This window comes from Fukomys damarensis, unplaced genomic scaffold (assembly GCF_012274545.1).
Source record: "Fukomys damarensis isolate Sample0158 unplaced genomic scaffold, DMR_v1.0_HiC HiC_scaffold_16, whole genome shotgun sequence".
NCBI lineage: Eukaryota > Metazoa > Chordata > Mammalia > Rodentia > Bathyergidae > Fukomys > Fukomys damarensis.
This window is the reverse complement of record NW_022900928.1, coordinates 22091431-22107585: the sequence shown is the minus strand read 5'-3', so window position 1 is coordinate 22107585 and position 16155 is coordinate 22091431. Positions and strand designations below refer to the sequence as shown.

Sequence of the window (16155 nt, the reverse complement as noted above, 5' to 3'; positions counted from 1 at the left end):
ATTTTATTGAGTTTATTGGTACATTTTAGGGATACAGTACAGTTACATTCATTGTTGGGATCATGTACCTTTACATGGCAAGTCTTGATTCTCATTTTTTCCCCTTACCTCTGCCCTCCCTTCACCCCCTCCTCCCCTCCCCATCTACAAACACTTTATTTTCATCTTTTCATTCTCTCACATTTTTTTCTTTTCCCTTTTTGTTCTTCCCCTACGCATCACACCTTCCCTACACCTTTAGCTCCTTTCTTCAAGTTTCTAAATGTCAGTAATCTTATTAGTATCTGGGTCCAGTTCATTTCTTTGCTGGGACTCTATACCTCTTCTTGACTTTTTTCCACCAGTCATATTTCAAGGGATCTTTTTGTTCATTGATAGTTCTTTTTCTGTGGCATTGTATTTGTTTTATTTTGTCTGAATTAGACTTGTATTTAAAGAAAAAAGAAAAATGAAATCCATAGGAAATTTTAGGACCATTGTACTATTTTATCTTGTAACACTGTGCTAATAGGTGTTTATTATCTATTGGTCAGGTTTGTTTTGTTTTGTTTTGTGTTTCAGTCTCTCGGCACACTGAATCTTGGTTTTATGTCTGAAGCTACTGGAACTCTTCTCCTTACTATGATATAACCTGATTCAGAGCATACTGCATATAGTAAATGGATGCTTAGTCCAAGCTTGAAAAGTACTAAAATCCTGTAGTACAGAAGATTTGAACTACAGTGGTATTTGGTTTAGGAGGATGGAGCCTCTGAAGAAGTTCATGACTGTCTCAGAACCTCAAAATCTGGCTCTGTATGAACAGAGTAACGTCTTGAGAGCAGATGAGTCTTGGCAGCAGGAAATATCTCGCCAGAAGTTCAGACATTTCCAGTATTTGGAAGTATCTGGGCCCCGTGAAGCCCTGCACCAACTCTGGGAGCTCTGTCTGCAGTGGCTGAGACCAGAAATTCACACAAAGGAGCAGATCTTGGAGCTGTTGGTGCTAGAACAATTCCTGGCAGTCCTCCCTGAAGAAGTCAGGACTTGGGTAAATTTATATCATCCCAAGAGTAGCAAAGATGTGGTGACCTTCATAGAGGATGTCATTGAAATGCTCAAAGACAAGGGTAAGACTATAAAAAAGTAGAAATAGAACAGATGACTCTATGAAGACAAGTTTTCTTTTTCTGAAACTAGAGAATGTCAGGTGCCAGGTCACGAAGGACTTTTTATTACTGTAGTAGGAAGCCTGGACTTTATTCTGTAGATAATGAAAATAGAGAATTAAATCTCACAGATTGAGTAGAAAAGTAACACAATTTTATTTGCCTGTTAAAAATACCACGTTGTTAGGATTTAGCAAAATATGGCCCAAAGGCCAAATAATTTTAAAAATAAAAATTTTTTGTAGCACAGCCACATCCATTTACTTACATTTGGTCTATATGTGCATTCATGCTATGACCAGAGTTGAGTAGTTGCAGAGGAGATGTATTGCCTGCAAAATCTAAAATATTTACTATTTGGACCTTTAGAGGAAAAGTCTACCAACTTCTCATGAAAAGCATGGTGCTAAGGGTTCTGAAAATAGGAAAACCAGTTAGGCTGTTATAATATATTAGATGTTAAAGATGAGAGACCATTAGTAAGACAGAGGAGTTTAAGTTTTAAACTGTCTCTAAGGTATAAGTAGAGTAAGGTTTGGTGTAGACTCATGTTCTTTCTATGAATGGGATATAAGTAGCAAATGCTGTGTATATATAGGGGGGATAATAAATTAATCAAATAGCATATTAAATTTGAAATCAATGTGGGATAATCTACAATGAAAAAAGCAGTACTTAATGAGCAGATTCTCATTGCTAGCAGGGTCTGACATTATTTTTACAGAGTCCTAAGGATTCATAGGTGATTCCTGTGAATCACATGTTAATGCCACTACTGCCGTCATCACAAGTGGCTTCAGTGCAGAACTTGTCTCCCTAACAATTTTTCTCATCAGGAATACCTTCCAAAGACTCTGCCTCTCAGAAGGGGAACACCAAGGCAGAGCATATGGAAGCTGACTCACTAACAGACAAGCCCCAGGTGAGTTACAGTCCCACTCTTGGCTGGAATGTATGTTCTTTTTTTATATGACCTGCGTTTACTTGCCTTTGAACTTATGTCAAACAGACTTCCATCCAAGGGCATGAGTCACTTATTCTTCCACAGGACGTTACACCTATTTCATTGGTAACAGACTCTTTGGAAAATATTTTGTAGTCTCTTATGAATCTGCTTCCACAAGAAATAGACAATAATTGAAGCTGTAGAGCCTTACCATAGAATGTTGGAATTAAAAGTGAATGGGCCCATGAATAGAATGCTGAGCAATGTTATTTACTAAGCAGGAGTAGAAAAACTTCAAAGGATACTGAAAAGAAAGAAGCAAAGATATAGAAGGAAATATGATGTCGTTGAAGCCAAAGTATGAGAATAGTTAGAAGAGAAATGTTTCCAAAAGTCAGGTCATACAACCTAAGTAGCATCTGTTCACTAACATGCATGGGAAGAGAAGCCAGGTAGCGTTGGGCTGTGGAAAGAGAAGTTGAGGAAATAGTCAAAATAGACAATTTATTCACAAAGTCTGACTCTGAAGGATGAGGAGGGTAGAGTTTTATATATTTTAGTGTGATTGAAAACACAGATAAAGACAAGGTTAAAGGTGCTGGAGAGAGAAGTGAATTAATTGATAATGTAAGGTGAGAGAATTTACTTATTAACAAATATTTGAGCCTAATATGCCAGACACTTTTCTGAAGGCTAAAAATATCAGTTAAAAAAAAAAATCACAGTCCTTTTCTTGTGGCAATTACGTTCTAATAGAAGTGTATAGGCAAATAGTAATAATTACTACCAATGAAAGAAGCCTAATGTAGTAAAGATTAACCAGTAATCAGGCAGTTTTGCCTGTCTTATAAGGTGACATTGTGCTGAGGTCTGGAATGATAAGGAGAAAGCAGGCTGGGCCTGCCTTTTCATTACAATTCCTCTTGAATCTACTTCAAACTCCTAATTCCTTTTCTGTAAATTCTGTGTATTCTGTACGAATATTTTGTTCCACAGTCATTTTAATTGTCTTTTGCTTCTCAAAGTACAAGTAGATTGAAGTAAGGACTGCACTTCCTTTTATTTTTCAGACCTCCCGGAGTATATAAAGTGCTACGTTGACTGGCCCTTAATATAATTCCTTCTTCATCACTTTGAACCCAAAAATTGTCCTATCAATTTCTTACATATTCTGGCTCTTATGGTATTTATTCCAAATTCATTCTACCTCTGGTATATTTTGGGGAATGACCTTTGTTTAAAAAAGAATTTAATGTTTTAGGAACCAGTAACATTCAGAGATGTGGTTGTGGAATTCAGTGAAGAAGAGTGGGGGCAACTGGACTCTGCTGAAAAGAACCTGCACAGGGATGTGATGCTGGAGAATTACAGGAACCTGAATTTATTGCATGAAGGTGCATCTATGTATTTATCTACTGTCTACTAGTAGTATTGGCTATTGAAAGTTGTATGACTGCTGAAGTTATGTTCATTTAGGTATGTATTCAGGTTTTCTAACAGCAGATCTTCCTGCTCTGTCTAGTTGAAAGTCATTTTTGTTATAGAGCCAGAAGTACACAGGTCCATTGGTGCTTTTTGGCCTCATGCTTCAGCAGCTTAGCCTACTGGAATTCTTTTCCCTGTAATATAAAATATATGTATGTTTTCTGTTATCATTTTATTTTCTCAATTAACAATTCACCTGCTTTCAAAACCAGTTGAGATCCCCAGCTTGGAGAATGAGAATAAAAGACGGATAATGGAAGGAGAAATCCCAACCATTTTTGGTAAGAACCAGGCACATATGGAGTATTTGTAAGGTGTTACTGTTTGAATTATTTGTTGGGGAGATGACAGCAAAACTACCTAAACTTTGGGGGTAAATAAAAGGAGGCATCATCGCCTTTGTTCACAGGTTCTTTTTCATATGTGGTAAAATAGTGTCATGGATTAAGACCACAACAATTAACTTAAAGCTTGTGACTTGGGGCAACTCCTTACCTGTAACTTTAAAGTACCTACTGTGAGGACTAACTGAGCTGATACAACAGCTGAGAACATTATCTAGCCCATGGTACCAAATAAGCAAACAGCCAATTTAACACTGAACTTTTTTTTTCCCCCCAGTACTGAGATCAAACTCGGGACCTTGTGCTTACAAGGCAGCTGCCAGAACCACTGAGCTAAATCCCTGGACCCCTAACACTTTTTTTTTTACAAAAAAGAAAACAAATCTGCGGGCTGGAGATTTAGCTCAGTGGTTCTGCTGCCTGCCTCGCAAGCACAAGGTCCCAGGTTTGATCCCAGTACCAAAAAAACAAACAAACACCAAGATTGTTGTGTGCTGAAGTGGCTTCTACTAATTTTCATTTTTCCTTGTTTGTGTAACCTCTTATGCATTAACTCCCTATCCTCACCATAATCTATTCTTATCAACACTTTGCAAGAGAGTATAAAATGGAGATAACTATAAATTTTAGTTAAGTATAGAAAAATATGAAAAAGAATATAATTCACCCATTACCTCATTCCTCAGAGCTACACAGTACTAATATGTTGGTTTTTGGTTTTTGTTGTTTTTGTTTGTTTTATTTTTGCTTTTTGTTTTGGCATGGTACAAGGATTTTGCATTGAGCTACAATCCCAGCCCTTGTTTATTTTGAGACAGGATCTTGCTAAGTTGCCTGGGCTGGGCTTCAATTTACAGTCCTCCTTCCTCAGCCTCCCAGAGTGCTGGAATTACAGGCATGTGCCACAAGATGCAGAAACTTGGGTTTTTTAAAAAAAAATTTTAAAGCCATGTGTTTATGATGTTTGTGATTTCTAAAGATTTATTGTTTTATTAAACTGTGGGGAAATTCACAAAATATTTCCCAAAATACACCAGGAATATGTCATTTTATAGCTTGTTCATCTATTGTGATATCTTGAGCAGTTGCCTATTTGATACTCTATAAAAAATGTAGTGTCTACCCTACAAATTTTTCAGACTTGTTATCCTATAAGTGCAACACATATGTGGCCCTCCATTGTTTTATCCTTGTCAGTTTTACATTTAAGAATCTTTCCATCCTAAAACTAAAACATTCCTTGATTTTATCCCAATTTCATCATTTAAATATGTTACAGTGATCAACCTAGAATTTACCGCAGTAAGTATAACTTATTTTCCTAAAAAGTTCATAGATTATGGTGTATTAAAAGATGGCCACAAAATCCTTGTCACTCATCCCATCAAGTTGTAGACCTTGTTTTCCTTCCCTTTGAGTCTCAGGCAGCAGTGATACAGTCTAACCACTGAAATAGGCAGAAGTGACACTTTGTCAGTTCCTGGTCTAGCTTATAATGGACGGACAGCTTCTGCTTCTTTCTCTTGGAAATCAGCAGCCACTTGTTCAAATACACTGACATTCCATGCTGTAAGCCCTCTTTATCCACCTTTAATACATGAATATCAATATGAATACACACACACACACATATATTTGCATTTTACAAGTTTGCTGACTGATTCAGATCTATATCCTCATTAGGCAGTTTCCTGTCATTTAGTTTATCTAATTTTATATACTTTTTTTTTTTAGACATGGACAGTATTTCAGAAAACCAAGACTCAATTCTAAAGCAGAAGGTTTCTGCAGAAGAATCATCTCATGGAGTAATTATGGCATTGCCTGCCAAAAATACACACACTTCTGTACACAAATGGAGGGGTGAGAATCAGTTTCATAGGAACCAGGAAAAGCAGGACATAAATTTGCCTCAAGAGGCTTTCATTCATATGACAGTCTCTAATAAGGAAGGAGATTCTGAATCTATTGACAATAAGAAAAGCTTTATATCAGTTAACTCTATTTGGAATATGCAACAAGAAACTCCGACAGGAATAAGGTCCCCAAGTGGACACAAGTTTAAAACTAACTTGAAGTTTAATTCAGACTCTGTGGATGAGCCACATTCACAATTTAATGAATGTGGAAATGCCTTGAGCATTAATACACATATTATTCAGCCCAACAAAAGGTATGTAACAGTGAATTCCTATAAATGTTATCAATGTGGGAAAACCTTTAGCCGAAGTTCATCCGTCCTTAGACATCAGATCATTCACACTGGAGAAAAGCCCTATAGATGCAGTGAATGTGGTAGATTTTTTAACCGGCACACAAACCTTACAAAACATCTGAAAATTCATACGAAGGCAAAGGCCTCTGAAGGTAATGAGTGTGGAATGGCCTTCTGTAAGAGTGAAAACACTAATAAAAATCCAAGACCCCATTCTGGAGACAATCCCTATGGATGTGTTGACTGTGGAAAATCCTTCAACCGCAGTTCCTCCCTTCTAAGACATCAAGTGATTCATACAGGAGAGAGACCATTCAGATGTAAAGACTGTAAGAAAACTTTCAACCGACATTCAAGTCTTACTAAACATCAAAAGCTTCATATTCAAGGTAAATATGAAAAGGAAGAAACACGATTACCTTCAGTAGGTGCAGAGCTCATTCAGCATCATGAGTATTAGAATCCTATGAATATAATAAATTTAAGAAAGCATTTGTGAAAGATTATTCCTTTAGTAATGTGACAGTACTGGAGAGAAATCTATTTGAGCTTTTCTAGACTCCCAAATGAAGCGACCAGCGTTTGTACTTCAGCATATCACCACACAAGTCTTTGTCTATCATTTTATTATATTACCCTTGCCTTTCTTTGGTTCATAAATAGGATTGCTTCTTGCATTCACCTGATTTATTGATGAATGAGCAACCAAGAAATATGTTTAGAGTCGATATTTAATAAACTGTTGGTCCATATGAGAAGATCACAGTAAAACAAGCTTATGGCAAGTATAATATAGGAGAACACTTTTAAGTACTGAAACCTCTGAATTAATGGCAAAGACCAGACATAATAATAATAATGGCAGTGACTGCCAGTTATTCCTATTTATTTCACCCCTGACATTATCTTTACCTGTCAGTACCCTTTGGGACTAGAATTGGAGTTAGCAACTGCAGTGGAAGATTGAATTCTTCATTTGTATGTGTTCCTTAAATCTGCATTTTTAAAAAGTACTTGAGATCTAGGCTGGAGAAACATCTATAGCCTGAAGACAGATCTGTCATTTATGCCAAATTTTATAAGTTCAATAAAGTATCATAATACTGTGTACCAAATTGTGTCTTCTATAAGCTATTTCAGATCCCAAATGGTTTTTTGAGCCAAATGGTATGCCTTATCTACCTCTCCCCCATTCATGCTGGAGAAATTCCCAATCGATGTTGGTGGCTTCTCATCAGAGTTCATACCTTTTGCAAAAGCAGGAAAGGTATACTAGATGGGACCTCTATGATAAGTTGATAAATGTCAAATATTGTGTTTCTTCATTTATCCTTTACATTAGAATGCAAGCTATATTACAAAACCCAGTGCAAGAAGTTGGTATGGAAATTCATATGTGAACATAAGGCAACTTTTTGGAGGAGTGCAAAAGGAAAACATTGTTCAATACAAAAACATCAAATCCCTTACTGATACTAACTATAATGGATGCTGACTTTTTAAAAAGGTATTCTGAGTCATATTTCATTTTTTAATAAATATAATTTTTTTCTTTTAGGTGGTCAAAAGATAAAGTACTCGTGTTATTGCTTAATTATCTTTTCTTTCAACAATCAGGTATGTGGGCCTAGGTTTTTTAAAAGTTCCTAAATGTTATGCTCACTATTTTCAGTATAAAGTAGCTTCAAATACCTTTTTTAGAGTGCATTTAAACTTTATTCCTTGCAGGATATTTACAGGTGATTGACATCTTCTCCAGCCTCTTTTTGTATGCCTACTTCTTATTTCATAAGTATTTAATTTTTTTTTTGTTTTTAACTGGGGATGGAACTTTGTTCCTTGCATTTGCAAGGCAGGTGGTGGAACCACTGAGCTAAATTGCCAGCCCAGTATTTGAATTTTAGTATGTGCCATCAGAGACAGATATCTAAGATGATGCATGAAGAGCGAGTGGAAGTTAGATTGTAGGGGCAGTGTTAGTAGAGATGATAAATGAAAAACTAGCTACAGAGGAATGGCATTACATAATCAGGAAGCATAAGTTCATTGGATGGAAGATGACATTGAGTAAGAGGGATTGTTCACGTACATGTACTGCTAGGGAAAGACTCAAAGGCCTTATCATGAGAGATCTTACAAGCTACCCTAGGAGTTTGGTGTAAACAAGGTATTTGTTAATGCCACAGTTATTCAATACTCTAGAAGTAATGATATGAGAAAAGGAAAACAAATGATAATTAGAAAAAAGAAAATTTGATAATGACACAGTCAACCACTGGGACAACCTAATGAATTGAGATATGTGTACCCACTTTCCTCAAAAACTATCCTGAATAAATGGAAAAACATTTGACTGAGAAGACTAATGTAGACCTGTTTATATCCCCATATTACTGTTTTTCAAAATTCTAATCAAATATTTGAGAATTTCACAAAATGGTTATAAAGTTCATTTTGCAGATAGTTAAAGTAGCTGAGAACATTTTTGTAAAGGGTCAGTATTCCGACTAGTAATACAGTGTGCAACTGGCCTAGGAATAGATAGCTTTTGAACAAAATTGATTGTAGCTACATTTAAAGTGCTTGTAAGAATTTTATGTATCATAAATTATAACTTCAGTGTGGAAAAAAGTCAACTCAATATATACATATACACCATATGCAGATTCATTAACTATGTGGATATACAGAGTCTGCCAAAAAATTTATACATCAGGAAAAGAAAAACTTGCAGTTATTTTAATACTAAATTCATTGAAGCATCACAAGGTCAATACAAGTTACCTTTAGACTTTACAGTTACAAAAGGGGCTCAAAGTTGTGCCCATTAGCTTCCAGACATTTATTTGTATGGCAAACTGCTGAAGTGTATGTACATTTTTATGCAGACTATTTGTAATATAAATATTAATGTATTAAAACCAAAAAATGTTAAATATGCTGTGGAAAACTGGTTACAACATTAAACATAATCATGAGGAAAATGCTCTATTTTAGCTAATAAAAACATTCATATTCTGGACAGAAATAAACCATAGAGTAGAGATAAAAATATTTAAATGTAGTGAGACTGTCAAGAAATATAACTCATACACAACTACCACAAATATAAAGTACCTTCCAGTGGGGAAAATTTAACCTGTATTGAGAGCCTTTAAAACTCAATGCAGGGGAGGGAACAAGGATTCAAAGACATGAATTTATACTTTTCCAGAGGATAGAATACAATGCACAGACTACTGAAAGAAAGGCAATAGGAATTTAAGGGACCAGGTATCCAATCTATAAAGGGAAGAACACCTGTTGAATTCAGTTTGACCAGGCAACAAGTATGGGCAAGGAAACAAACACCAGACTGAATGAGGGAGCCAAGATGTCTGAATAGAGATGCTTGTACACAACTCTGCCACAGTGGGGCGGGAGGCAGTGAAATAATTTTTCTGAGGAAAGTGAGTGGAACATTCTTGAAATTAACAAAGAAGTGACAAAACCTACAACATAGAGAGTTTGAAAGTTAACCTACAGAAAGTAACAAAACAATTCACAGTATCAACTCTAGGTCCCCAACTGAAATCAGGAAACAGCCAGCATAAAGCAGGAAAGTAACAGCAAACCCAATTATTGCAGCAGACTGGCAGTTCTAACTGCAGAGGTCCACAGTACTTAAAATCTTTAAATCCAGTTTGGGGAGCTGGCTGGTCTAAAAATGACTCCTCTGTTCCAAAAGAAGAAACTCTCTTTGGATTTACCCAATCTCCCAGAATTTACACCACTTAAACACAGTCAGTGCCCAGTCCCATCTTTTAAGTGCCATCAGCCAAATCCTCGGGCTTATATGACCTCGTGGTGAGATAGGCAACCCCTTTCAGCATTCTGCAGCTTCTAGACCAGCAGCTGCCATTACCTTGCTGGCTCTAGGGAGGGTCTCTACTCAAGACCAAAATCACGGGTCTGTAGCTACTACTACAAAGTCCTAGTTTTACCCACATGGATCCACTGGGAGCTGCAAAGGCTCCCAGCCAAGTTCCACAGTTCCAAGGGTGCTGCTGCCAGTGTCCCCAATTCTCACTGACACCTGAGGTCACCCAGGAAGAACTAGGGAAGATTTCTTGTCCAGACCACAGCCTTAGGACTGCAGCTTCAACCCTTAGCTTTACTCAAGCTTGGCCCTGGAGACCAGAGGAAGCAGCCACATGTATTTTTCTGCTCCAGAACTTTAAACACAACAAGCCTTGTCCCCACAAGAACTTGCTCAGCATGACCAAGGTACCTTCCCACCACTAGCTCCAGGACCATAAATACCAAAGCCACAAACCCCAGTAGTCCCTGTTTAACCCATTGTACCAAGGGAAGATTACCTAATGCTCCATATATCCATAGTGGATAACAACTCTATCAGCCCAAACTACCTGCACATATCCAGGAAGACCTAGGGAACATCAGAGCCCACAGACTTTGGACTTTGGATAGTGCTGGTGCCAAAAGACTTGTGCCATCGGACCTGCATTTGGTTCCACAACTGAAAGAAAGCAGGTAACACCACTTCAAGCCTCAGCACTAACTGCAACACTTTGTGGAACTTAAGGAAGTAATCCTTTGTGCTCCAAAGTCACAAGTCCACAGTATAATGCCACAGGCCTCTGTGTCATCTGTGTTCATTCAGCCTGTAGGAGAGATCCTACACCATCCTCTGGTTCCACAACTGTGCTGCTGATACCACCAGTCCAGGCCTTTCTGATATTCATCCTGGCAGTTCTCAGGAAAGGCTGCTTCACATCTGCAGCTCAGGAACTGTGGCTACTGGTGCCACAACCTTGATACCACCTGTGCTTGCCCTGAGGAACCTGGGAACAATTCTGTCCAAATTCTGCACCACTGAGACTGTAGCAGCTGCTAGCAATGCCATCAGGACTCAGTTCTGTGAAGCCTGAAGTTACATAAGTTTTGGAGTCCTATATCCACTGCAAAGTCATAGAACGACCTTCATGAACTGCTGCAGTATACACTGTTGAGATACACATAGTGACAACATCAATCAGAGGTGAAACTACACTGAGACTATACTTTTGAACTTCCATAAAACCAAACCCAAGGCACCTATTCAACTGACATCATACATCCACCCAAATGGAAAAATACTTTCCTACATCAAAAATTGGAAGAAACATTACACCAGATACATAGACACCAATTAAGAACAAAAGATGCATGAAACATGCACCTCCAATGGAAAAATATTCTCCAGAAATCTGAATTTGAAGGATTTATATGTAATGCATGACAAAGAATTTAAAGTAATGTTCCTAAGAAAGCTCAGTGAGCTTCAAGATCATGCAGGTAAACAATATGAAGAAATGAGAACAATCCTATGAATGAGAATCTCACCAAATTGATAGTAATCATTAAAAAGAACAATTTATGCTTGTGAGGTCCTGTAAAGCTGTGAAGGAGTTGTCCCCAACAACTAAGCAGACCTATCCCTGTGAACCAGCTACATGGTGCTGCCCACTTTCCCACTGCCCAACAAAGAACCTATGTGGACCTCCCTGAGCATCTCATCCTGCAGAGGCTTCTAGAGAAAAAGTCCAGCGACACTACCATACTCCTGCTCGACCAAAGATAGTGAGGCAGCCCTGTGAACCCACTGTTGGGACCTGTGAAGCAGGAAGGCAGTTCTGAGTGACTCAGCTTGTAGAAGCCCCAAGAATCAGCAAGTGGCCATGACTGCTTTCCCTGAGTAGCTTGGCTTGTCCAGGCCCTGGGAAAGGCTTACTCATCCCCCTGGAACCCCAAGAATCAAATGGGTAGTCTTGTCTCAGAAGGACATCCCATTGTGGTCTTGAGAAACACAGGTAGCTCATTTACCTACCAGAACAAATCAGCATTCTGTTGTCCGCTACATTCTGTACTCAAGCACCATGATATGATTATGTCATGAAAAAAAAAATCAGTATGAGTTACATAATAATGTTAAAGTTTATGATCTTGGGCTAAATTACTAGCTGTGCAGTGCTTTCTGTGGCCCATGGCCATGGGTTGTTCATGTCTGCTGTAGACTAAATGGATTTAATAGACATTTATGCAGAATATTTCACCCAACAGGTACAACATACATAGCAGATTCTCTAGGGTCAATATAAGGCTACAAAACAAGTAATAAATTTTAAAAAATCAAAATCAAGCATGAATCTTCTCATGAATACATTGGACTAAACCTAGAAATCATCTATTAGTGGAACCTTAGAAACTGTACAAATGTATGGCAGGCAGTTAACACTCTCTTAACCAATTGGTCAATTAAGACATTAAATGGAAAAATTTTAAAGTTAAAAACTTTTTTTTTTTTTGGTACTGGGGATGGAACTCGGGCCCTTGTGCTTGTGAGTGGGTGGCAGAAGCATTAAGCCAAATCCCCTGCTCCCCCCCTTTTTTAAACGGTCTTGCTATGTAGTTCAGGCTGGCCTTGAATTCACTATGTCACTATGTAGCCCAGTCTTACTATGTAGCCCAGTCTTGTTATGTAGCCCAGGCTGGCCTCAAACTCATGAGTGGTTCTGCCTCAGCCTCCAGAGTGTTGGGATTGCAGGCATGAGCCAACACACCTGGGTTTGAATTTTAAAAATTCTTGAAACAAATGAAAAGCAGTACTAAGAGGGAAATACACTTTATCCGTTTGTCTGTTTAGCAATACGTGCCTACTTCAAAAAAATATAGAATTTCAAATAACCTAACATGTCAACTCAAGAAGCTAGAAAAGCAAGAACAAACAAAACCCCAAATTAGTAGAGGAATTAACAAAGACCAGAAATAAACTAAATAGAGAAAAATAGAAAACGTTGACTTTGAACAACAAAATTGAGCTAGGCTAACCAAGAAAAAAAGAGAAGGCCCAAAGAAATAGTATCAGAGATGAAAAAGGAAACATTACATCTAAAGAAACACAAAAGATAATTAGGAACTATTATGAATAACAACAATAAATTAGAAAACCTAGAAATTGATTCATTCTAGATACAAAAACCACAAGGACATAAAAAAATTGGACATTCTAATAAGTAACATGATTGAATGATTTAAAAAAAAGTTTGCTAACAAGGAATAGCCTTGGGCTGCATGGCTTCATAGTAGGATTTTACCAGAGCTTTAAAGAGATAATGCCTGTTTTCCTCAAACTATTCCAAGGATTTGAAGGGAGGGAAAACTTTCAAACTCATCCTCTTAGCACAGAATTACCTCAGTAGCACCAAATCAGATAAAGACAACCAAAAGAAAAAAGAAAAGTACAGACCAACATTATTGATAACCAAAAATTCTCAAAGAAATATAACCTAGTGAGTTTAGAGATCTTATTATAATTTATATTTTGACAGTAGCTTTTGCCTTGAGCATGGCTGAATTTGGTGACTCTCCTCTAATGAACTGCATACTGTACAGCAGAAGTGATGGGATATAAATTAAAAGATCATGCGCTGAAAAACAACAGGGAAGCTCGCTGCCATAATATGAGTGGTGCCCTGTAGACAAGGCCACATAGTAAGGAGCTGATACCTCTAGCCATCAGTCAATGAGGACCCGAGATCTGTGAACAGTCAGCTGAGTGAATCTCAAAGTACTGAGATGACTGCACCCTCAGGTAACACCTCAACTGCAGCCTAGTAAGAGTCTAAACCAGAAATGTCTAAGCCACACCTAAATTCCTGACTCAAAAGTGATAAGAGCTTGTTGGTTAAAGCTGTTAGTTTTGAGTTATTTGTTACCCATAAATACATAACTGATAATATTTTCTTCAGATTCTCTATTAGAATCTTCAATCCTACAATTATTTGATAAATTGTGGTATCCATGCCAATAAAGCCACAATTCCTTAGGTAACTTTTTATGATAAAATAAAGATACTTAAAATAAAAATTATGGCTAGACTTATACATTAACTCATTATCCAACTATAATTATTTCCCAGCAAATTGTCTCATGTTTTTTATTTTCTATTAATTACTAATATTTTCCCTAAATAAGTTATTACATTGCACTCTAAGGAAATATAGATATTACAGATGTATTTCCTTATTTATCTTCTGACTGATGTATAATAAAATGGAAAATATTAGTTAAGACTCTTGGCACAGGGAATAATGATATTAAAGCTGTTCATGGGATTATAAAAAGGTGTTCAGGAAGTACAGCCTCAGAGATTCACATTAGAAACTTTAAAATACTAGATGTGCCCCCTCCATCCCACAATGTGTCATCTCTGCTTGGGTTTATTCTACAAATTGGTTCTTTCCATATATTAGAAAATTTTCTGCATGCCAAAATAGGTGTACATCTCCTAACGTTAGTCTAATTGAAGGAAAAAACTGCATCTTTCAAAGGTCTGTGGAACAATCCCAGAGAAAGACTCTAATTAATTATGCTTGGGTCACATACTCATACCTTTCACATTATGACTGGCCAGCCATGAGTTATTTTCATATCCTCAGATTTGATGTAGATAATTATTAAAAATAGAAGGGGATAGTTCCTCAAAGGATTTATGGAATCTACAGTAAAAATAGTTGTCTATAATATGGTGTTCGTCATGAATAATGTTCATTTATTATCAGTGTTAATCAGAATTTGCGGCTGATTGTATTCATATATATTTTTTTTTTTTTTTGAGACAGGGTCTCACTTATATAACTTTGAACTATGTAGTCTAGTCTGTCCTGAACTCATAATCCTACTTCCAACTCTCAAGTGCCGGGAGTGTTTAAAAAAAATCATGACTCTTTCTAATCCATATGATTTATCACTACAGGATGAGCTTCATGGGACCTCTCTCAAAGCAACTGTGAAATATAATCAAAATGCATTATATACATTTCATAACGTCAGGGAAGGTGAGATGGGTAGGCAAAGGGTAATAAGGGAAAAGAAAAAATGTGAGAAAATGAAAAGATGGAAATAAAGTGTTGGTAAATGGGGAAGGGAGGAGGGGGTGACGGGAGGGCAGGGACAAGGGGAAAAAATGAGAACCAAGACCTGTCATGTAGAGGTACAAGATTCCAGCAATGAATGTAACTGTACTGTATCCCTAAAGTGTACCAATAAACTCAATTTAAAAATGCATTATATACATTGAAACACCCCCCAAATGTGAAATTAAGGTGGAGAGAGGGAAATATTTAAAGTATTTTATCTGTCTAAATGAATCCATTAATCTGTATAAACAATATACATTAATAACTAGGGATAAAATCTCATATACTAAAAGGCAAAATAATTCAAAATATTGCAATGACATTAAAATGCTCAGAAGACTTTCAGAATCAGTGTGCTGTGAAAATTAATACAGTACTTTATTATTCCAGAGACAAATGCTTAGGGTGCCTGAGGACTCATTTCAACTTTTCTTTTGCAGCAAAGACTAAATGCAGAGAGGTCAAATGATTATCCCAACTCCATAGTATCAACAAAAGATATCTTGGATCCTTCCCCAGTGAGTTCTCCAGATTTTTCAGATACCATGCTGTTCAGGTAAACTATTTTCAAGGATGTTAACATTCTAATTAATTTGATGAATGAATGATGAATTGGTAGTAGGGATTGAACCCAAGACACTGAGCTACCTCCCTAGCCCTCTTTTAAAATATCTTTTGGTTCTTGCTAATTTTCATGTCACTTAAAAACCTCCACTGTCTTACTTTAATTAACAAAAATCAAATGTGCTTACAACTTGTAAGACCTTTAATCTCATTCTCTATTTTCCTTGCTTACTTTGCCATGGTTCATTCTAGATACACCCCTTGCTAATCTCAGAGCCACTGCACTAGCTGATTCCTCTGAAATTCTTTTTCCCTGGATAGCTCCATGGATCATTTGCTCCCTTAAGTCTTTCCTGAAATATTAGGGGGCCATCCTTGACCAACCTACCCAAAATTACAAACTTCCCCTCCACCAACCTCACATTTTCAGTTCCTTATTTTTCTCCTTAACGCTTATCAATATACCATGCATGCAGTTTTTTGAGACATGGTC

General features: G+C 37.1%; 2 protein-coding genes across 2 annotated transcripts in view; both read left to right on the top strand.

Annotated features, from left to right (window-relative positions):
• The first annotated feature begins 654 nt into the window (after window positions 1-654).
• Window positions 655-7245, top strand: Znf215 (zinc finger protein 215). Its single transcript, XM_033764180.1, has 5 exons — window positions 655-1109; window positions 1985-2070; window positions 3356-3488; window positions 3792-3860; window positions 5658-7245. The coding sequence occupies exons 1-5, from the start codon at window positions 743-745 to the stop codon at window positions 6596-6598; spliced, it is 1596 nt and encodes a 531-aa protein (XP_033620071.1). The 5' UTR covers window positions 655-742; the 3' UTR covers window positions 6599-7245.
• Window positions 7246-15252: 8007 nt separating this feature from the next.
• Nlrp14 (NLR family pyrin domain containing 14) overlaps window positions 15253-16155 on the top strand; it is a 48966-nt gene continuing 48063 nt past the window's right edge. Inside the window, exon 1 of the mRNA XM_033764173.1 lies at window positions 15253-15654. The gene's annotated coding sequence lies outside the window, so the exon portion shown is untranslated. The remainder of the gene's footprint in view (window positions 15655-16155) is intronic.